Source organism: Tachypleus tridentatus, chromosome 9 (genome assembly GCF_004210375.1).
Source record: "Tachypleus tridentatus isolate NWPU-2018 chromosome 9, ASM421037v1, whole genome shotgun sequence".
NCBI lineage: Eukaryota > Metazoa > Arthropoda > Merostomata > Xiphosura > Limulidae > Tachypleus > Tachypleus tridentatus.
In genome coordinates, this window is record NC_134833.1 from 131168270 (window position 1) to 131192003 (window position 23734).

Below are 23734 nucleotides of genomic sequence, written 5' to 3' on the forward strand. Positions count from 1 at the left end.
GGTCAGATTTCTTTGGCCAACCATCAAGCTTACTGCCATGTTTTTGACTGTCAGTAGTTGTGGTCTATTTTACCTTTGTGGAGAGTGATCTGTGATTTTCTTGTGCATTTAACCCATATCCAATTTTCATCCCTTCATTGTATCTTTGCTTCTTCGGTGTTTATCTACCATCCAGCTCCTTTCTGAGGCAATACACCAAGATCCTGAAGGTGTTTCGAGGGACATCCTCTCTCTTATTATCTCCACATTGGCTCATTCTTTATACAGGTGATTTCTTGGTTTTTGGAATTTTCTGAGTTGTGATGTGTCCCAGGTTTACTTGCCAGCCATTTATCTAAGGAATTTACATGTGCCCCTTTTTCTTTGGCTTATGTTTTTGACTATGTACTTGAGACTTTGGAATCACCTGTGAAGTTTGTACATCAACATTACCCTATCCTCTTTGGAAGCTTCTTTGTCACATTTAGAACCACAACAAAACCCTGTTCCTGTTTCCCATCTCAGCTCTTCTCAACTCTCAGCTGTTCCTCATCTCCTCATTTTATTTTATGTAGATGGACACATCGTCAACAGTATCAGTGACCATGTAGTGTGTTTCAGTCTGGTACCTGTTTCTTTTACTACACCTCATAGCATTCGTAAAACGTTTTTTTTGCATATAGAGGGCAGCACTGAATAATATTAGGTATTTATGTGAAAGGGCGGGCATAAGAACCTGTTGGAAATACATTTTGATGTAGGAAAATTATAACTTTTCAATTTTGTTTGGAATTTTTGTGATATATTCATATTAAAAACACACACACACACATATACGTGTATATATATTTAGGTTATTTATATGTGTACCAGTTTTTACAATCAGAAAATTAGCAACAATGTGATATTTCTTTTAAATTTTCATTTATAAATTTCTACAAAGCTCTGTTAAATTGTGAAGAGAACTTGGCGTTAAGTCGTAGTATGTGTTTCAGTAACTTGGGTTTGATTTCTCATTGAATATTTTTATATTGCAGCTCTAAGTGAAGTGAGTGACATTGAAAGAAGGTAAGTTTTTCAATCATTGCAATGTGTACTGTGTTTCAAGTTTAAATTCTATTTGTTTTGTCTTGCATTAAATTGGCTAATTTTCTTCCTAAACTACGTTAAATGTTTTAATCAAAGTATTTCAATCATTAATTTAATGCAATTTATTTGACTTAATGTTAATGGTTACTAAACTTCAACACTTATTTAGATGTTTTTGTCATTTGTTAAAGTTTAAAAGTTGTAAGAGTGTTACATTTTTTCTACCAATTTATAAAATTATTTTAAATGATATTCTGTTTTAAGTATGAAAAATAATTTGTAGCATTTTCATGTTTTCTCTTATTTTGCAATAAAGTGCAGCTTTATTACCCTTTTAGCCACAAAGATATAATATTAAGCATTGAGAAGGCCACTGCTCCGAAGTTTTCCAAATTGCTCATGGATACGTCTGTGATTGAGGGACAACGGGTAAAGCTGGAATGTCAAGTGACTGGTGAACCTCAACCTTTTGTTTCATGGTATAAAGATGGCAAGCAGATTGATGCCTCTAATGATTATCAGGTGTGTTGTGTATGCACAAAAAGTAAATTCATATTAGTCAATATAATGTTAAAACAAAAAAAAAAGGATCAAAATATGTCACATATTTAGTACCACACTAGTTCATACTTAAGGTAGGTGTGAGGATTTGGGCTGTAACTTCCACAAGCTAACTTATGGCTAAATTGTTAACTATGAGGTTAGCTGACTAGCTTGGTTTAGCTACAACTTTTAAAATATTTATTTATATTACAAGCATTACTGGTCATTATATAATAACTTTGTTTTATGGTATTAAATTTGTTCCTTCTGGAATGAGATGATGCATAATGTAGCTAGCACATTGTCTATGGAGTTGTTCACAAGAGCTTATTGTAGTTGATATAGTATTATTAGTAGAAGTAGTAATATCTATGATCACTGACTGTTTGTCTACAACCCAATTGACCAAATGTCATCTTTGCAATTGGTATTTCAGTTTCTTTTCATAATAGGTTTTCTCAATGTTTTGTTTAACAACATGTCCTTTATATGATCTCATTTAAGATTCTGAAGATTTTTCAACTCACTGGTGTGCTCTAGCATACCATCAGCTGTCCTAGAATAATAAATATTCTTACATTAATTTTACAGCTAGTAGAAAAATAACTTACTGTCACTGTATATGTGCTCTTCCAAACCAAGCTATTTTATATGTGAATGTTTCATCATTTTGTTTAATGCTGAGTTCCAGTGTATTTTTAATGGTAAAATCTTAATATTTAAAGTTTCAATAATAAGTAAAAAAAAGTCCTTAAAGAAAAAATAATTTTCACATTCATTTTTTATTTCTGTATTTTTTCCCTAATTAGTTGCATCACATCATATTTTATTGTATTTTTTTATTCAAAATAATTTCATTTTGAATTAAGGAAACATACTTTTTTATATCGGGAACTGGTGGTGTTTCATTTGCTACTTTAATAATATATTTTTATTTATAAATCCACTTTTCTTTTATCAAAAATTATTTAAAAGTTTTTAAAATTATGTTTCATGATCTATTTTTGTAGTTTTTCTTTTATTCATTCACCTCTTGTTTTCATTTAAGAGACAAGATTATAATTTAGTAATTTCATGTATTGTATCTGACCAAGATATATCGTCATTCTCAGTTACACAACATACATCTCTCTTTCTTTGTTTTTTTGGTATTTGAGATGTTTCTAGTCTGTCTGAATTAATATAAATTCATTATAATTATATAGGGCTGGACTGTTTGAACATAACATATACTGAAGCTCAGATTTTCCCTGGGCTTGTATTCTAATATGTGTTATCAAACTTATTTCAGATCACCCATGATAACTCTGGTTTAATCTCCCTCACTATTCCTGAAGTATTCCCAGAAGATGGAGGAAGCTACACAGTTAAAGCAACAAACAAGGCTGGGGAAGCCAAATGTTTCTGCACATTGAGTGTTAGTCCTAAAAAAGCAGAGCCAAAAGTGCAGTATAAGCCATCTGTTCTTCAATTTCCTCCAAAGTTCACTCAGCACTTGATGGATACACATGTTGGTAAAGGAAAAGAAGCAAAATTTGAATGTAATGTCACTGGAACTCCAAAACCAAAAGTAAAAAGAAAGATTTTATTTATTTATATTAATTGCACATATCAAAAAAATGAAATAAATTTACATTACTTAGGTAAAGATTCAGTTCTGTTTAAACATTGCTAATGAAGTAAAAATATTATCATTACTATGTTTTTTTTTATTGTGAATTAAATAGTTTGTTTTACAGAAATATATAAATTACTTTTAGAGTAAATAATTTGAATTTATGATTTATTGCAAATGTGTAAAATTTCCCAACTTTAAAAAATAAAAAATGATTATTAAATGTAAAATCATATGCAGTGTTGCTTGATACTGAGGTTTTTAAGGTTAAACCATGTGTAGTGTTGTTTCATTTAAAGTTATGTTAAACCATCTAAAGTGTTAATTATCATTAAGTCACCTAGTGTTACAACCAGTGTTGTGTTGCTTTACCATGTGTTGTGTAAGGTAAACATATAGTGTTAAATTAAATGTAGTAGTGCCTTTAACTATGTTGTGAATTAAACCATAGGTATAGTGTTGCTGCAGATCTAAGTTGTAAAATGGTAACCAAACTGTTGTTTCATATGTAAAGATTTAGTGTTTAACCAGATTTGACAGAAGAATAAGAATAACTAAATCGCTGTTCTCAATCCCTTGGCTTTATAACAGAAATTTAAAAAAAAGTGATGATCATGGCCTTATGTTAAAAAATGCATTTAAAGAATTGAGTCGACACTGTAATAAAACATGTTCATGTTTGAATTGTACAAGTTTTCAATGAATAACCCAGCTTATTGATTTATAGCTTTTCAAATAAACTAGTAGGATTAGACAATGAACCTTAAAACTTTTTTTTTCAGATACAGTGGTGCTATAAGGGTTGGCCAATCACTGCTGACAAGGACCACAAGATCACAGCTGATGGAGATAAACACTGTTTAGTTATTCCAACTATCTCCTCCTTTCACAGTGGAAGATATTCAATTACAGCTGAAAATCCTATTGGTAAAGCTACCTCCTCAGCTCTCTTAGTTGTTGAAGGTGAGAAGTTATCTTGTTTAATGAAAACCACACAAAACTATCAGTTACTGTCATTTTGACTGTGGAAATAGTGCTAAAGATAGCAAAGCACAGTAGCACCTGTTTAGGCTATAGGATATGATAGACATGTTGAAATTACATACTATTATGTTGTCAACTGCCATACTCTAGATGTTTGAAGATAGAACTATGCATTAGTATAAATATGATTTTAATGGCTATTTCTTTGCTGTAATACAATTGGTGAGAAGGCCAATCAGTTTTAAATCTGCAGTATAGTTAAGGTCAGTGACTATAATTTTATCAGCAAAACCTTTTAGGACAAAATACAATATTAACCATACAGTATTGGTAGGAAGCTGCTTTTCAATGTTTTTTTAACTTACCCATGATTATCTAAAAAAATAATACACTTGCGTTTGTCTGTCTGGAACTGTTCTCACAAATTTCTCAATCAAACACTATAAATCTCATATCATTAAAAAGACATTTGTCAAGGAGTCTATTCAAAATCAGCTGTTTTTCGCTGAATCAAACTTTTTAATGAAACAAGTATGTTACACAATGGCACAATGTGACAACTGGTCTCAATTTCAACTTTGATTTTTTTTATTTTCAAAGTATTTCACACATGCAACACTTCATGTGCATGTAATTTTCTTTAAAAAAACTGAAACAAACATTACCATCATTTCAGCTAAGTTTGTCTTTATTACAGCCTTATATTTACTTTATGTTGCAATAACTTAACTTTCATTCATTTCATAGACTGCTATAAACACCTTTTTAGCTATATTTTTATTAGTGCTAGTTTTATTCTTCATTTTTGTAAGTTTGTTTCAATTTCTAAAATTGTTCCAACAGTTCATGCCCATAATTGTTTCATGCTATATACACTATTATAAATACAATTATTATACTTTAAGTGCAGTTTTATTAAATTATATTTGTGTGAGTTTGTTTCTCTGACCACGTAAAATTCTTTCAAATAAACCAGGATTTATTGACCTAACACATAATGCTTGCAAGAAAGCATAGCTTAAATGCTGTGTGTGAAAATTAAAGAATAAGTGAAAGAAAATTCAACTGAAGTGCCCAAAAAAATTACAACAAATGTTTTGACTGTCATGGCTATTATTAACTAATTGTTTTGCTCACTATTTCTCTTCTAATTTTTCTGTTAGTAATATATCTCAGGACGACTGGTATTGGTATTAACACTTTTACTAATAAAAACAGAGAACAACATTCTGACCTTCTTAGATTCTCTTCACGTTAACAAATACCCATACCAGCTATTCTGAGATATATTTTTACTTCAAGTGGGTTTCTCATCATCACAAATTTTTCTGTTACTGTTCTTATGCAAAATAAGTTAACTCTGTAGATTAAAACCAAATGACCTATAAACAAATGAAGCCAATTCCCGTATGGTACTTCCCTCCTCTCACGAGATTAGTTTTTCCATTTTGTGCTGCCTTCTGTGTGAGAACATTTTATAATGCATGCCACAAGCCTTCTGCACCCCACTCTTGGAATCAACAAATGCGACATCTGTCATGCCAATTAACATGTCATCTCTCCACCAGTAGGAGAGCACCACTATCACAAAATGCATCTGATCCCTCTATTCATCACTAGTAAGCAATCACGTCTTTTTTGGCAGTGCTTACGTTCAGATGTCTTTTCATTTTTCCACTTGTTCTGTGAAGTGCTTTACCTTAGTTTAACTTAATTTTTATTTCATTTTATTTTCAAGAAATTTTCACTTTCACTTTAAAAACATTTATTTACCTGTGTTTGCCACCATGTCTTTCATTTTTTGTTTTATTTCAAGCATGAATTCCAAAGTTAATGTTACCACTTCAGGTCCATATCTTTTGTCTGATGCCATACTTCATTCCTGTTGAGGAATTTATCGGCATTTGTTTGCAAGGAGATTGAATATTATGTGAGACAACCTTTCTCTCCTTTTGCTGCTCCTCTTCCTTCTGAGCCTTTCAATCCAAGTTATGCTGACAAAGACTTTACTGTGTCTTCCCACACCCCTCCTGAGGATTCTATTTGTCTCTTGTCAACTTCTTCAGATTTGATTTCTCAGATAGCTGATGTTTTGTCTATTGCTACAATTACTTATGAACCAAGTATTTTGGTTTTACATGATTCTGTCTCCCAACCTATTTTGTTTCCCCATATCCTAATATTTGGGCTCATGCTGAGATTTTTGGTTTCCAACTGGGTGGCAGCATTAATATACCTGGTATCCCATGACCTTTGCATCAGTTTGCTTTCTATTATCACAGGATGTAATGTCATTATTTGAACTAACAGTTTTTGGATTCAGTTCTGCCTGTCTGGTGTTCAGGTCCCAAATCTTCCTTTCATCTAACAGCTGCCAGGTATTCCTGTCTTTGTCTTACCATGATGACTCTATTCTGGTATCTTTCTTTAATCCTTCTCCTGTTTAAGGCTCTTCATAGGAACCCTGATGGGTTTACTGGGGGCATCCTTTCCCTCCTCACCTCCATGTTAGCCAACCTATCATTTTCGGCTCTTGGACTGCATTTGTGGTTTCTTTGTTTTTGGGACATTTTGGGTCGTCATGCCATGCTTTCATGGTCCTGTCTCCTCGCTCCTTCATATGGTCCTGTTTTTGAGAAGTTACATGTTTGACATGCTTCAGGTGTCTTTGGAGTTAAATGTATTTTCAGTTCAACAACAATCCACCCTTTCTCATCTGGTGGTGCATTTGTCCCAATCAAATCTGAGTGTGGCACTGATTTCTGTCTTCCAGCTCAGCCCTTGCCTGTTTCTTCTTCCTGTAAGCTAACAACAGTTCTAGGAGCTTATCTGGTGGCCTTTGTGCATAGGCTTAGCCCTTTCATATCTTACATTTGAGTTCACAGAGTGTCCTCAGAAGATTTTGTCATCCCATTTCTCACTCCTCCCTTATCCAGTGTGCCTATTTCCTTTCCTCATCCTCAGGATTCCTTGTCGTGCCAGCATCTTTCTGAGGTGGTACAAGACCTCCTTACACAACAAACCTGCCTTCTGTGGTTTAGGGAGGTTTATTCCTACATTTTTGTGGTTCTCAAAACAAATGGGGAACTGAAGGCTGGTCATTGTTCTATCCCATTTCAATCAATATGTTGACCCCCATGATTCATCATAGAATCCTGTCTTACTCTTCAATAGACTTTTTCTCTGGGTCTTTGGATGCCCAAGATAGATGCCTCAAATGTTTGTCTGCATATTTCCATCTCAGAGTGTTCTTGTCCTCATGTTTGGTTTGCCCATTGTGGGTTTGTGTGCCAGTTTTGCACCTTACTCTTTGAGCTGACATTGACACTGAACATTTCTTTTTGGGTGTTATGAATCTTTGCTCTACATTTTAATGCCCTGGAGTTGTGCTTTCGTTTCTGTATAGACGACTGGCTACTTCTCACTCGTTCTGAACAGGGGTTGGCCTGTTATGCTTATCAGTTCATTTTTGAAGCTGCTCAAGTGGGCTGGGTGATCAGATTAAAAAATCCTTCCTTCATTTTACCAAGTACGTTGTTTATTTGGGTGTTTTCTTTAATACCCATTTCAGTCAGGTGCAACTTTCTCCTTTCCAGCTTAGTTCTGTGAAACTAGACATTTGGAATATCCTGTCTGCTCATGGGTTTCTATTGCTTTAGTGGATGTGGTTTTTAATGATTCCTCTCATACTCCTTGGCAAGGCTCATATGCAGTCCCTTTAGTGGGTCCTCCATGATCAATGGAATCTTGCTCTGGATCCTATGGATCTTCCCAGCAACCTTCCTTCCTCTTATCTCCAGTGGTGATTAGACAAGGCTCATAATGAAGGGGGCATTATTCTTCCTCCTCTGTGAACACATTTATATTTGTTCAAGGATGCATCACTTCAGAACTGGGTTGTGTAGATCAACCACTGAGAGGCTTTGGGTTGTTGTCTGTGAAGGAACATTCTCTTCATATCAATGCCCCCAAAGTCCTTACTGTTCATTGGAATTTGAATCATTTTCTTCCTATCTCTAAGGTGCAGTTGGTCATTATCCTCTCCAACAATTCAACAGTGATGGCTCATATCAGTCACTAAGGAGGTATTTGGTCAAGATACCTGTGTTTTCTCACCTTGGAGCTTTATTTTGAACCCATGGTCATCACAGTTGTTTAATAGATTATCACATACCAGGCACTTTCTATCTGGTGGTGAATTATCTTTCCTGACCTACTGGATTTACCTGACAGTAGTTTTGTGATCAGTGGAGTATCTCTCATATTGATGTATTTGTCACCTCGTTCAATGACCAGGTACTTTTGTTTTAGTCCCCTGTTCACCATCCTTGAGATTTGGCTGAAGATGCCTTCAGCCAGGATTGGTCGAACAAGTTCCTTTATTTTTATTCTTCTATCCAATTACTTCATTGACTAGACTCCATCGTTCATACAACTCCATGAATAGTCCTACTAGTTGCTTTTTGCTGGCCTACTCAACTATGATTTCCTCACTTACTCCTGTTACAGTTGTTGCCTTATGTCCCTCTCCTGTTATTTCCCAACCTCCTTTATCAACCTTGCTCCTTAGTTGTGCATTCCACACTTCACATCCTCCATTTTCATATGTGATACTTTTGTTCAGACCATAGCAAGGAACTATGGTTTCTCACATTGAATGCTGTTTTATTTAGCTCAACCCATTAGTCTTTCATCCGTGGCTGTGTTTCAGGAAAAATTGAATGTTTTTTGGACCACAGTGCAGCTTAGGGGATTCCAGTTTCTCATCCAGTAGTTGCTTGTGTCTCTCGAGTTTCTTTCATGGCTTTTTGAGGAGTCTTCAATCTCCTCAATATCTGTGTATTGGACAATCCTATCACATACCTTCTATTTTCCTTTTAACTGCATTGTCTTTTTTTCCCCTGCCCTTACCTTTTTGATTTTTTCTTTCCTAATATGTTGGCCACCTAGGCTTCTGGTACTTCCAGATTGGGTCATTAAGTTGTACTCCATTCCCTTACCTTACCTCTATTTGAGCCCTTTGTCTCATATTCATTGTTTCACCTATCCTTTAAGGCATATTTTCTTCTTCTCTTAGCCTGCAGGTGGCATTAATTAGATACATTTACTATCAACTGTATCACCCAACATTTTTCTTCTTTATCCTTCGTTCCTTCTTTTCCTCCTAAAAGCTTAATGACGTGTGAGGTAACTCTTCCTTTTCTATTTCTTGTCTCTTCCCTTGTCCTGTTTTGGATAAACTGCTATGCCCAATGCTTACCTTTCATTGTTATATTGCTTGCACAGCCTCTTTCAGAGGCTTCTCTTCCCATATATTTATCACCTGACAACCCTCTTTCTCTTAGGATCATTCTACCTTTATCCTTACAATTGGGTTTAATGTTTAATCTGGTTGGCTTTTTCCTCTTTGTCCTCTTCCCAAGAAAAATAATTCCATATTATATACTATTCAGTTTTCTTCTCCACCTTTTTTCCTTTCTTCTTGTCTTGGTTAGTCTTTGAGGAGATTCTATAGTTAGGTATGTGGGGACCCCCTTCAGACATTCATTTCTTACTATCTTCATCATATCATAGTTTCTGCATTTTTAGGGTATCACCTACTACCTGTGGATATACTGCAGTCTTTGGTGTAGTTATGATACTAGGTAGGTCTTTATTAATGCTTTCTTTTCTTTCATAAGCCCTTGCTTCAATTTTCATCTATTGGATCCTGCTCTATGGCAAGTGGTGCCTGACTAGGTATTCTTTCAACAGAGATCTGCACTGTTAGCTTGTGCACTCTTTTTATGGCTCCACATGCTTACCATTTGTTTCACAGTATCTCTAGAGAGTCAATAACCTCATGGTTATACACTTCATAACACCTTTGGATGGTATTGGTAAAGCAGAAGGAGATATTTGCTGCCATGCCTTGATTAATCCTTAAACAGCAGGAGTGTTGTAGGTAGCATCATCAGTTGATGATGGCTGCCATGTTAGGGTTAAGTACATTGGTGTGGTCTGCTTTTCAAAATAGGGGTTTTTTGATCACCCATTACACTCTCTTGGATGTACCAGTCCCTTGAGACTCTTCAACACTCTTCCTCCTCCCTTTCTTCCAGTGGAGTATGGGAGTCTTTACTGCTAATCAGTTCCAAGCTACTAAGGTGGTTGATCAGGGAAGCATCCTGCTGGATGGGTTCTACACAGATGGCTGTAACCATTCAGTTCAAATTAGAGAGTATTGTTCTGCCCATGTAGAAGGCATACCATCTTCTGAACTTAATGTCACATACAACAGAAATAGACATCTCAATGGAGTTCAGACTTTCATTTGAGTGCCCTCATCCTGTCTTTGCATGAATGTTATTACCTTACAAGCTAGTTTTGGATATTGAGTGAACAAGCGAACATAAAAGTCCTTACAGATGTTTGAGGTTGAACATCTCCCTTCCTCAGTTCTTCCCTCTTATGTTGTGAGCCACAGAGGGTATACATGGGTTGTTTCATTCTATGTTCTGTGCATTCTCTCGTTTTCTCTTGTGATAGTAATATGATTGACCTATTGACATTTTATACCAAGCTCACAGCTGTGGGAATTTATTGCATACAATGAAATTTCCTCGGATACTGGATGCCACATTTTCAAATTCCTGGGTCAATGAATAATTTGTTATGCTCTGGAGTTGGTCATTTTCTAACATCGACAACTTATTGATCTTCACTTTACCCTCACAGGGATGTTGGTACCAGGGATGTTTTGAATGTAATTGACTTTCTGAGTATGGTATGCTGCATCTTAGCCATTCTATGCCATGGGATGCATCTTCCTTCAGGCACTTTCTTTCTGTTGGATTGAATTACTCATTAAATTAATTGAGATCACTTTCTTGACTTATCCTCTCCAACTTAAATGTGCTTCCTCCCTTTTCTGTCACATTTTTTTTAACTGTACATGGTGAGAAGATACCTGGTTCAGAAGTGGTGCAGTGCTCCTCCTCAGATAATCTGATTTGTTTCTCTCTTATACGGAAGTATCATTCAGATGCTTTTGGGAGGTACATTTATTCTTCTCTTGTACCAGTCCCTCCTCCTTTTCAATATGGGCTTTCTGCTCATCTTGTGATGGAGGGAAGTACTGAATTGGAAGTTATAATTTTCCTAAACTGAAAATGTATTTCTAATAGATACTTCCCTCTTCTCACACTTCCCACCCTTCTTGCCACAATTTTCTGGTCCTTATGTATTCTTCCATACTTCAAAATGATGGTTCAGTAGTGGCACATAGAGGGTGTTGTATGTGTCATGTAATGGTGGTGCTTTCCTATTGGAGTAGTGATGGCACATGTTGAGTTGCGTAAGAGACATGTTAGAACCTGTGATTGCAATGTGGAGTTGCAGAATGCTTGTGGCATGCATTATAAAAAAAAATTTGCTTATAAAGGGCAGCACAAAATGAGGAAGTACCTATGAGAAATATATTTTCAATTTAGGAAAATTATAACTTTTATAAAGCAAACTGACAAGTACATAATGTAGTAGATCATTGCATAACCAAACTAAAACCCATAATGATCAGAATGCATTGAATCAACATTTGAGTGTCTTTGCTATTAACATAATTTTTATCCATAACATTTTTTGTGAATCTTTGAAATTTACTTGATTTAATCAGAGGAAAACATGTGACATCTATATTTATAAATAAACAACTATTCCAGTACTGTGTGTATTTTTAGATTCACAATAGAGAACAAAAAGCCCCATTTTCTTTTATGTTTCATTTCTTACATAAAACTTGAATTAGCAAACTTTGTGAAGTTAAAAATGAAAAACATCTTCTTATGGTGATAAAAATTTCAAACTCGTTTAGCAGGAGTGAACATGCATAGATACATAGCAGTGATAAAGTTAGAGAGAGAGAGAGACATGTTACATATTATATGAAATAGTTTTGAAGTAATTTGAATTTAGAAGTGAATTAAGTGTTCAGATGTCTCAAATTTATGATATTTGCCAACAAGTGTGATATGCACACAGTTTTCTTTCTTAATACAAATATGCAATTTATATCAATGATTATTACAAGTAATGATTTATATACAAAAGTTTTACAAATGTACAAACTGTATTAAGTCTTCTATCTGATCTGGAACTTTCTTGAAATCTTACTGAGTGTTCACCATTAGTTAATTTTAAGTTGATACAGGCACAATTCATTTAGTGAGGAGCTACCTAGCTCTTCAGTGATCACATGCAAGTTTTTCACAATTAAAGTTATACAATGTGTTTTTTAAAGGTATTAACATCTGATGTTAATATGCTGAAGTCAAATTATTTGTAATGTTCAAAATCTATAAACGTTCCTGGTTGAATGTCTGCAGTTTCCTGATTAATAAGTACTAATCACAGTTATAGTTCCTGAAGTGTATAGTTTACTGACTAGAACAAATCTACAATATATACTGTCTCTTCATATAACATTAGTTACCTTTTATTAGCTTGAGAGGAAATTTTCTAGAAATTGCAGCTAAGGCAACAATACTGGCAATCACTAATATTTACATAAACAATCAATTGTTGATTCTCACACACAAGAATCTTCTAAAAATTTAACAGGAATTTGGCAGTTCACATTTAACAGTCTAAGTTACACACATTTCTAAATATATATTTAACTGAAACTTCAATATTAAAATAAATATATAATAGTAAATTCACCACAGGCAATACAAGTTAATTTCACATTCAAGTACAAGTTTTACCTACAAAATATTATTGTAATATGCCAAAATAGAATTTGAAATAATTCTACATAAACTAAAAATGCCTTCCATTAATATTACTTGATATTGGTTTTGATTTCTATTATGAGTGAGGTACTCTAACTAAATTTTTTTATGAATGTCAGTTGTGTGAATTTTCACACATCATTTTATTTACTGTATTTGAATAAATTTCTATTTATAGTTTAAGTCAATGTAATTATGTATCTTATGTGTATTTTACAGAACCATTTGATGACAAAGTAATGTGGGATGGATTTGGAGAACCAAAGTGAGTAGCTTGTGCTAATGAAATTTATTGACTTACATATTTGTTTTTATGAGTTAGAAGATAACATATCAAACATATTGCTACTGTTCTGGCATTTTAAATTGGTCCTGCCATTTTGATTTCCCTTTTCTTTTTTAGTTGTCTTTGTGATAAAGTAGTGTTATTTAGAGATTAAAATATAGTGCATTACATAGTTCTACCAATTGTGATCACTAATTAACCTTGAAATCGTAAGAGAAGGATGGAACATAAATATTTTTAAGTTTATCTTCTAATTATTTCCCTTTTGACTTTTATGAAATTTTTGTCTGGTACAACTTAATGATTTCTCTAAGTTTAAAGATATAATTTTAATAATAATAGTAATTTGTGACCAATCAGAACAAAATGTACTTTTTCATCTTTTTAAGCAATAATAAATAAAAGCAGAGTGTTAAACATCGTAAAGTTTCATCAAAACTCATATTAAAAGAGATAGAAAACAGAACATGACAATATTTTGACCATAGGTGCACACTGAAACACAGTCAGCTGCTGCTTAGTAGGTTTGGTTACCATTTGTTCAATGACAGTTGGCTGATAAACATTGAACTTATTAATTATAAAAACAAACCTCTAGCATTACAGCTCCCAACCCACCCCTCCTGGTAGCTCTGTGTGAAGTTTGAGGACTCATGAGATAAAAACTGTTTTTTTCAATACTTGTGGTGGGCACAGCACCAAACCATATCCAGTATTATTCACAAGTAGATCTGTTGACATATTCCATAGTAGAGTAAAACTGAATAAGTAATTTCTTATAATACAGAATTTTATTCTCAGAAATAAATTAATATAACTAAAGTATAACTTATTATTTCATGTCTGTTTTCTTGGATTATTAATGTATTACTTCCTCTCCATTGTTTTTTTTACTTAAAATGTATTTACATTTTTTTCTGTCTTCATTCAGAATTCAGTCAATGGTAATGATGAAGAAGACTACAATGATGCAAACTAGTACTTTATCTAAGTCTGGAGGTCCTCAAGAAAATGGTGGATACAGCATCAGTCAAAGCTCAGCAGTTGAGGAGCATGGCTATAGGAGAGTAGGAGAGGCATTACCTGAAGAGTATCACAGCTCTGAGAAGTCTGTTGTTCATGAGGTAAGTTTTATCCACATTTAGTGACATCACATTTCATTACATATCTAGAACTTGAAACTGGTAAACATTTACTTTTTTATTGTAATAAAAAAATTCCAAACTTGCACATCACTACTCTAGAGGTAGGAACATAGAAATAGCTACAGTAATGAAAGAGTTAAAGAGGGAAACAATGCAAATTTAATTTTCATCTTAATATAAAATTCTTAGATAAACTAGTACACACACATAACATGCTTATAAGATGTCAAACTAGAAATTGAAATAATGCTGCATGAAAAATGAAAAACAATTCATATTTGATATACTCATCATGTAATGTGCAAAAACAAATTGATAATTCAATCGTCAGTCAGATTTTCAAATAACATGAAGTACTGATATTTATAACTTTTCACGTAAGCTTTATCTTAATGGACAATGTGAAGACTGAATGTGTCCAAAGCTGAAGGATAAGGTATTAAGTCAAGAAAGAGATCTTGACATATATACTATAATTTCTAAAAAATGTAAAGTCCCAGAGTATGGAACTTAACATTGGTGTTGTGTTGGTATAATAAATTCTATATTAATGTACTTTATTTCCTGTTATGTTACATTTTAATTAAAAATTACCATTTTACCTTTGTTAGTGAAATGTATCTTTTGGCATGCAGGTGGACCGTATTACACCAACAAAGACAGTTGTTACCACTGCAGTTTTAAATATGGATACACCAGCAGTCACAACTGGACCTGCAGCAGTTTGGGGTAAAACCTCTACTAGCACACCTAAATACATAGCACCTCGATTTCTGAAGCCAGTTTCAAGTACTCTAGTTGAAGTTGGAGAAAAAGTATATTTAGAAGGGCAAATTGAAGGTAATTCTTTCCATCTTATTAATAGATAACTTCACAAAAATGTCTCCATTTTTTATACTACACTCACAATTACAATTGTCTGGATAACTTGACAGTTTCATCATTTTATATTGTTCTACCAACAATCCAGTATGTAGTAATGTGTTAGGAATGTTAGCATTGAAGACTTTGTGTAAGGTAGCTGTGTTATTTCTGAATACTTTCATAATAATACAAAACTCTGTAATAAGCAGTTTATGTTTTTTACCTTGTTGTGTAATTCTTGTTTACTACTGTACTTAATTGTAAAATTGTAAAATTTTTAAAATAGCATTTTAATATATAACTTATTTTTCGTTTTAGGAAATCCAGAACCAACTGTCAAATGGTTTAAAAATAATTTGGAACTACGCTCTAAACCAGAAGTTTTGATATCTTTGACTAAAGGAAAAGCATCTCTGCTTATACCAAAGGCAACTGAAAGTGATTCTGGCAGATATTCCTGTTCTGCCACCAATGAAGCTGGACAAGCAACTAGCACGGCAGAAGTTGTTGTTAAGCGTAAGTTAAACAGATATATAATTAGCAAAGATTTCAGTTTTGTATGATGTTAACTTTGTACGTACCTGACTGTTTGAAAAGACATTATGTTTTTGTTGTTCTTTCCCAAAGAATAAAATCCTAAAATATATACAAAAAGAACAGATTTAAATATTTAATATCAAAATTGTAAATGTTATATTTACTTCATGATATAGCATAGCATTTATGGTTTAGAAAAATGATAAGGTAACTTTGTGGTTATAACAAATAAAACATTAAATTTGTGGCACAACATATGTTGCAGTAATAAGAAAATTTGTTCAAATGAAATAAACTAATGTTGTTGAGTTTTTGTAAGGTTTTCAGACTTTTTGTGAAATAAACTGCTAAAAAAGTACTATGATACCTAGTCTCCAGTTATTGACTTTTCAAATATTTAAGAAATATAACTTTTATTTTATTTATTAGTAAAAGGTAACCTAGTATTACCATTCCAATGTTTTCTTTACACAAAGATTATCTGTTTTGGATAAAGATTCTGGTTAACTTCACAGAGTTTGTTATACTGAAGGTTACTGAATTACAATTTATGCTTTATGTATACATTTATAATGTTTTTATAACCTTATGCTAACATTCACATTAATGAAAAATAGTACTAATAGTATTAAGTAAACTCATATTAGTTCCTGTTGCTTCACAGTGTTAATAATTGCCACTCTGACTATTTCAGCTCACAGAGTACCACCAAAGTTCATTAAACGGCTCCAGGCTTGTGTTGTAAAAGCAGGGGAAAAAATCGAACTTGATATTGAAGTAGCAGGTGATCCTCTCCCAGAAGTAACGTGGTACAGAAACAATGAGCTTGTTAAAAATTCGCCAGATTTTAGACTCAAGTCGGAAGGAAGTAAACATTCATTAGTTATTCCAGAGGCTTTCCCTGATGATGCTTGTATCTTAACTGTGAAGGCTACTAATTGTGTTGGGGAAGCACAGAGCACAGCAAATTTAATTGTGGAAGAAGATCTCTGTGAAGTGGATCAGAAAGTGACGTATAAGGAGTTCTCCGTAGTAGAACAAAAGAAAGAGGTGAGGCTGCCTGCAACCTATCACTGGACTTATTTCAAATAGTTTATTATGGATTCTAGGCTTCTTTAATATGATATTGCTTGTGTCTTCAAAGAAAAAAATATTGTGTTATTATCATCTTTTAACTGTTCTATCTGTGACATATAGTTGGAACTGTAGTGCATGCATCAGGTGTATGTTGTATGTTGGGTTTGTACAATAAAAAAAGCACTGCACATGGGTTTCTTTTTGTCCTTTGTTTTTCTTGGGAATGTGCTGCATGGATCCTAATTTCATACCACTGTGGTGGATGTAACAAACTGTAACGTTTGCACGAGGAATGTTTTTTTGTTTGTTTTTTTCCTTCGTAGCTGTAGGTGTTGAAGTTATGTACAAATTTTATTTTTCAGCTCACACTGTAAAAAAGTTTAATTGTAGTCTGTCCAAATACTTTTTACTGTGACTTTGAAGCCTAGGATGTTGTCATTAAACAAAAATGTAAAAATTGATTCTGCAGTTTTGTGCTAAACCTGATAAAAACTATACAACTAAAAAATAACAGTATGATTTATCATCTCTTGCATAAAGAACTTGAGTGAACACTGTTAATACAGCTAGGATTTAGTTACTAGTTAATACCTTTCCATATTATGAGAATGACTACAATATTATAGTTTTGTGCTTTTCTGTACTCCAGTGAAAATACTTATCTTTAAAATTATCATGAAATTTAAATTATTAAATAGACACAGATAATGGCAACATCTGACAACTAAAAAACAAAACTAGTTGACAAGTATTTAATGCTGTGTTTGGGAGTGAAAAACATTCATATTAATTCACTTTTAACTGTGTTACTAAAATTTAGGATCATACAAATTCTACCCCATTTAGGGACAAAAACTGAGGGAAAAAGATGTTACGAAATAATTTAGTATGGCTAAAAATATTTGCTCTTCTAAAAGTATTATACTAAAAAAACAAGAAAAAAGAATATACCATTAACATCATTTACACAATCTATGCAAACTAGCATATATGAGTTGGCATTAGCTGCAATGAAGAAAAAGGATGTTAATATACAAATGACACGTTCATCATCATGCGACAGCGCGTGTAGGTTAACCATGTGCCAGTTTCTAATAATACCTTTAGAGGATTGGTTACATATTTAAAGAATAAAGCTTATTTGTTACAAAGATGTATGGTTTTTGTAAATAAAAATACTTAGCTGATGAATAGGTGTAGCTTCACATTTATGCCTAACAAGATAAGTTCTAAAGCTATTAAGTGTCTATGTTATAAGTTCTAGATAGTTACCGTCATTGCTGCAAAATTACTTTGGAACTTCTTAATCTTCTGCATAATTATTAGGGTTTTTTTTACAGAAGAAACTGGAAACACATCCTATATTAGCTTAATATAAAGATTCTGAATTAGAATTTTTTCAAATCATTCATCTGAAAAATAAGAAAAACATTGCATTTTACTACAAATCATGGCAAAATGCTACTTGGATGTATTAGATAGAGTAAGTCTAAGGTTATGTTTAAAAAATTTCTTCTTAAGTTGTACTAATTGTTATGTTTGGGGTTATTAAAATATGCATTTTCTATAAACAAAATCAGTTTTGTTTTTTTTGGTAGTAATTGAAAAATAATTCTTTTTTTCCATTGACACTTTCACAAAAGATTGTCATAATATGAGGCAAAAGCAAGATATATTTTAAAAGTATGCTTTTTAAACAGTGTTACTGATTATTCTGGAAGGGAGATTTATTGAAACTTGCTCAAGCAATCATTAACTTATTTAACATGTGTACTAATGTAGTGAACAATGAATGAGTTTTGCATGTATGAATGGCATGCCATTTCTTCTGCTTTTTATCTTGCTATTCTTTAACCTCTAGCATTATAATAACACTTTTCCACTTCATGATTTCTTTTATATTGCATATTTCCATTCTCAAAATCAAACATGCACAAATGCACACAGACATACCAATAATGCACCAGGATATACCACAGAATAAATACTTTAGACATTTCAATTTTATTTACTAGTTAATATCTTCTTTTAATAGAAGATAAATTGATGTCTACATGTCATTAATTAATATATGTATTTTTATATTTGGCAGGTTACTTTTTTCACTTTAAATTTAAAATTTTTATAAGACTCTCATTATCTAAACAAAGAACACTGGTCAAATCAAGTTTCTTTTGAGCTCTTAACAGCTTTCTTACATCCTACTCTCTCTAATCTGTCCTCACTCTGTTTTCAGCTAGTCACTAAGGTCTCTGTGGCACAGTCTGCTGGCCCTGAGCCTCTACAGCTGCCATCTGTGACTGCACCCCCATCTCTTCCTGTTTCTGTACTTTCTGCACCCCCTCATACTGCTGGGATTCACACTAAAACAGTACCACCTACTTCATCCCCAAAACCTGTTGCTTCTAATGAGAAGTTTTGGCCTGAAGGCATGCTTGAAAAAGTTGCTTCTCAAGAAACTGTGAAAGTCGTACATGCACTCCCACAAAAACTTGCAATGGTTGAGAAACCAAGGCATGTTGATGAGTGTAAGAAACCATTCTACATGAAACCTCTACCAACAACACCAGAAAAAGTGTTTACTTCCCAACCAAAATTTGTTCCAGTAAAAACTGAAGAGGATGAGCAAGAGAAGTTACCAATACAGAAACCTTTACACCGGGTAAGAGAACCCAAACCACTTCCCAAGGAAACAATATTTGGGCCAAAGGTTGAAAGTAAGGTTTCAGGACCACCTACACCTGCAAAACCTCAACCAGTTGAGAAAGTAGCAGATAGTTTGGTCCCATCTCCTGAAGTTGAAGCTGTTGGAGCACCTAAAGCTCAAGAATTTGAAGAACAGAAACATAAGCCAGCAGTCATTGTTCCTGTAGTTGAAGAACCAAAAATACCACAACCCTCACTTCCTTTAACACAAAAATTTCCAGCTCACTTAAAACCTCAGCCTGAAGTAATACCTTCCAAAGTTGTAAAAACTGAGCATCCACTTAAATCACAGGCTCATGTTATTCCTCAAGCAGAATTTCCACCTCCTATAACTCCACAAACCTCAAAATATATTGGCCCACCTCCCCCTAAGCCTTCTAAATTTTTCCCAAAAGTAGGTACCACAGAAGAAAAGGAAGACCAACCACTGAGGCTTATTCCTATTTGGAGCCCAGGTAAACAACCAGAAAAGACACCAACATGGAAGTCTGTACAACCTCCAACATGTAACCAGAGGAGACACTCTGCTCCAATACACTCTGAACCACCAGCACCTTCTACCTTTTCTTCTTCTCCTCACTTACCTACTCAGCTTAGTAAGGCTGAACACACACCAAATATCCCAGCTACTATACCTCGCCAAAAACCTAAATCTGCTTCCATATGTGTTGCTGTTTCTCAAACAGAACCTGTTCTGAAACCAGGTCCTTCTCCCAAATTTGGTTTTGTTGCTCCCCAAGAATCTCAGAAATCCTCCCTCCCCTTACAGAAAGGAATCTCTCATTCATTACCTAAACCAATAATCAAGAAGGAACCACCACCTGAACACATAGCTCTCTCTGACACAGAAGCTGAACCCAGTGTCTCTCCCATACCTCCAAAGCCGAAGAAAGAAATCTGTTTTGAAGAAGCTCCAGTGACTGCAACTGAAGTGAAACCTCCTGTATTTATTCAAGTAAGCCCTAAGTATTCATCTTAGAATAAAACTTGGGTAATTATATCTTTCACAAACCATCGCAAAAGAGAACTTTTAATGAAGACAAACGTTTAAATTAGTATTCATTAGAAACGTAAGAATACATTAAATAATACGACCTACTTAATTACACCGCTCTATTTAATAGCTAGAAATCTTGGAGTTCAATGCAATTACAACGTTTTAATTGAAGTAGTGCTTATAATTCGCAAGTAAAATTATTTAATTGCATCTCTAATTAAAGAACTTGGTTTGGTTTTGAACTTTGTGCAAAGATAAACGAGGGCTGTCTTTGCTAGCGATCCCTAATTTAGCAGTATAAGACTAGAGGGAAGGCAACTAGCCATCACCACCCATCGCCAACTCTTGGGCTGCCCTTTTACCAACGAATAGTGGGATTGATCGTCATATTATAACGCTCCCACGGCTGAAAGGGTGAGCATGTTGGTGCGACAGGGATTCGAACGCATGACCCTCGGATTACGAGTCGAAAATTACGGAATTAAAAACGCAAAGAAAAATATCATATTACCATATGTATCAAGTATTTTTTCTTGAAGAAACTTTGAAATTGTATACAGTTGTTTTTGTGAAATTCAGTCCCAAATATTCAGCACAATATCGCAATAAGACGCTACTAAGCCTGAGTAAAGAAATTACTTTAAAATATTTTCTTTCGTTTACTTCCAGCTATGATATCTAATTCTCCGAGAAATATCAAAACTTTTTATTCTATACAGAACACGTGCTTTTAATTACACGTGGCCTGCAGTAATGCTATTAAAGTAGTTCATATAGAACTACTAATTTAACGTCCAAAGCCATGAATCGCATGACTGTTAAACTATTTCTAAGAGCTAGTGTGTACTTCCAGATAAATTTAATAAATTTGTTTTTTTAACTGAGTAGAAAGCGACTTAATGGCTATTTAAGCTCTTGCCCCTAATTTTGAAGTGATATCTCACACCTCCGAGAGATGGGCTACTCTAAGCGGATAGTGGGATTTGATTGCCATTCTTATAACGCACTGAAGAGTAAATGATTCGCATCCTTTCAAGCAAATAAAAAAAACATCACATTCCGCACTTTGGTCCTGTGGGTGCATTATAAAAGTAACGGTTAGGTCCGACAATAGGTGCTGTTCAGTGAAGTGTTCCTGACGTCCGTCACTTCAAAATTAGGGGCTGCTAGCTCAGATAACTAAGCCTTGTGCAGCTTTACGCTAATATACGGAACAAACTTAACCCTAACTGTCATTGTTGGTAAGCAGTTTAACACACACTTCCTGGTCTGCAGGTAACTTTAATATTTATTGTACGCTAACAAGGAGTACTTAATTATTACAAATATTTATTTCAATTTTATATACAGGCTTAGAATCGAGATTCATTTTCAGTTTGCTTGGAATGCGAATTACTCTTGTCTTTTTTTCAGTGCTGTTGTGAAGTCAAACATTTCTATATGACAATGATTACACGAGAACATGCCCCATTGTTCTCCAGAGTTAAGTAAATTAAACTAAAATAAGATAATATCGCATTATCTCAGGATCTGACAGATTGAACACGTTCGCTTATTCCGAAACATTTTTTGTTAAACCTCTAAACGGCCCGGCATGGCCAGGTGGGTTAAGGCGTTCGACTCGTAATCTGAGGGTCGCGGGTTCGAATCCCCGTCACACCATGCTCGTCCTTTGAACCGTGGGGGCATTATAATGTAACGGTCAATCCCACTATTCGTTGGTATAAGTGTAGTCCAAGAGTTGGCGGTGGGTGGTGATGACTAGCTGCCTTCCCTCTAGTCTTACGCTGCTAAATTAGGGACGGCTAGATTAAAAAAAAAAAAAGCCCTCGTGTAGCTTTGCGCGAAACTAAATAAAACAAACAAACAAAACCTCTAAATGAATAAAAACAATCAGTTTCACCATCAGGAGCAAACTTGTTATATAAATTTGGACAACTTTGTGAGCCAACTTTACGTTTACTGACGCGTGAATCTACCATTTAGAAAGCCTCGAAATGACTGTATTTGATACGAGTACAAATGGCAGTGTTAAAATGCAAGACGTGAGCACGAAAGCCACTTAAGTTACATTACTTGACCTCGACTTATTCATATTCAGGGCATGAGAGTTCTGTCATCTTCATCGTGTTTGTAGTCGAGTCTAAATTCAACTAATTTTTTTTTTCTTTCTACATATAAAGATCATTCTTAAATAAGATTTATTATAGTCCAGTCAGGATGTAAGAATTAATGTCTAGAATGACCCACAAAATAGATCAAAGTAGTTTTTATGGGTGCCACTCACTCGACTTTGGATTGGAAAGCACTACTCTCATTTCGCAATCAAACGCGGCACCCCAGGCTACAAAATGTCGTTGATTGGGCAAAGGACTCGAACTACGTGTTGTCCTAGTTAGATCTGGTCTCACGACAGCTACTCGGAATAAAACAAGAAGTGAAAAGATTACATAACGCTCTAACAGTGCGGAATTTTCAGTTTGTGTGTGTATAGTGACTGATATAATCATTTGCTAAGTAAAGCCTGAATTTCATGTGATTTATAGGTTCGATATTCCTGTTTTGTTACAGAGAAGCCTTTAAGTATTTCCTTAAAACTCCTGCTTTAGCACTGAACATAGTGGCGTATTTACGTATGGGCTAGAGGGGTCTCAGCCCCAGGGCCCACACAACCTCAAATCCGCCACTGACTGAATATGTTTAGTGAAGTAAAATATAACAATCAACCTTCAGACTTACATTGATGCTATTGTTTAATAGGCATAATGATACGAGGCGAATTAACCAAAAGAAACCAATGACCCGAGAGCTTTCAGAAACCAGAGTCACCCTAAGCAAAATTGTGGCCTCTACAAACTTTATATTAGGCGGTTCTGCCCCTGTAAAACTGATAAGAACCGCTAACTGCAATTTATTTTGGTGCCCCTTCGGCTGAGGGCACACGCCACCCATCGTAAACCGGCCCTGTCGGAAAATCTATTTATCTTCTTAAACCCTAAAAGGAGGAAGGCTTGTTTTGTGTATGCTTGATGTATCTACTTTTATTGTTCAATGTGTGAACTATACCCACGCGATATTGTTCCTGATTAATAATTTTAAGTTAATTCGTGTTAATTTTGAAAATCGTTCTTTCTTATTGTT

The 23734-nt window shown here is 34.3% G+C and overlaps 1 protein-coding gene across 1 annotated transcript in view; it reads left to right on the top strand.

Annotated features, from left to right (window-relative positions):
• Window positions 1-23734, top strand: part of LOC143227488 (uncharacterized) — a 457070-nt gene that overhangs the window by 196880 nt on the left and 236456 nt on the right. Inside the window, 10 exon segments of the mRNA XM_076458930.1 lie at window positions 1017-1047; window positions 1407-1590; window positions 2903-3181; window positions 4009-4189; window positions 13201-13246; window positions 14199-14391; window positions 15048-15252; window positions 15595-15792; window positions 16508-16863; window positions 19127-20551. Of these exon segments, the coding sequence (XP_076315045.1) occupies window positions 1017-1047; window positions 1407-1590; window positions 2903-3181; window positions 4009-4189; window positions 13201-13246; window positions 14199-14391; window positions 15048-15252; window positions 15595-15792; window positions 16508-16863; window positions 19127-20551 (3098 nt within the window).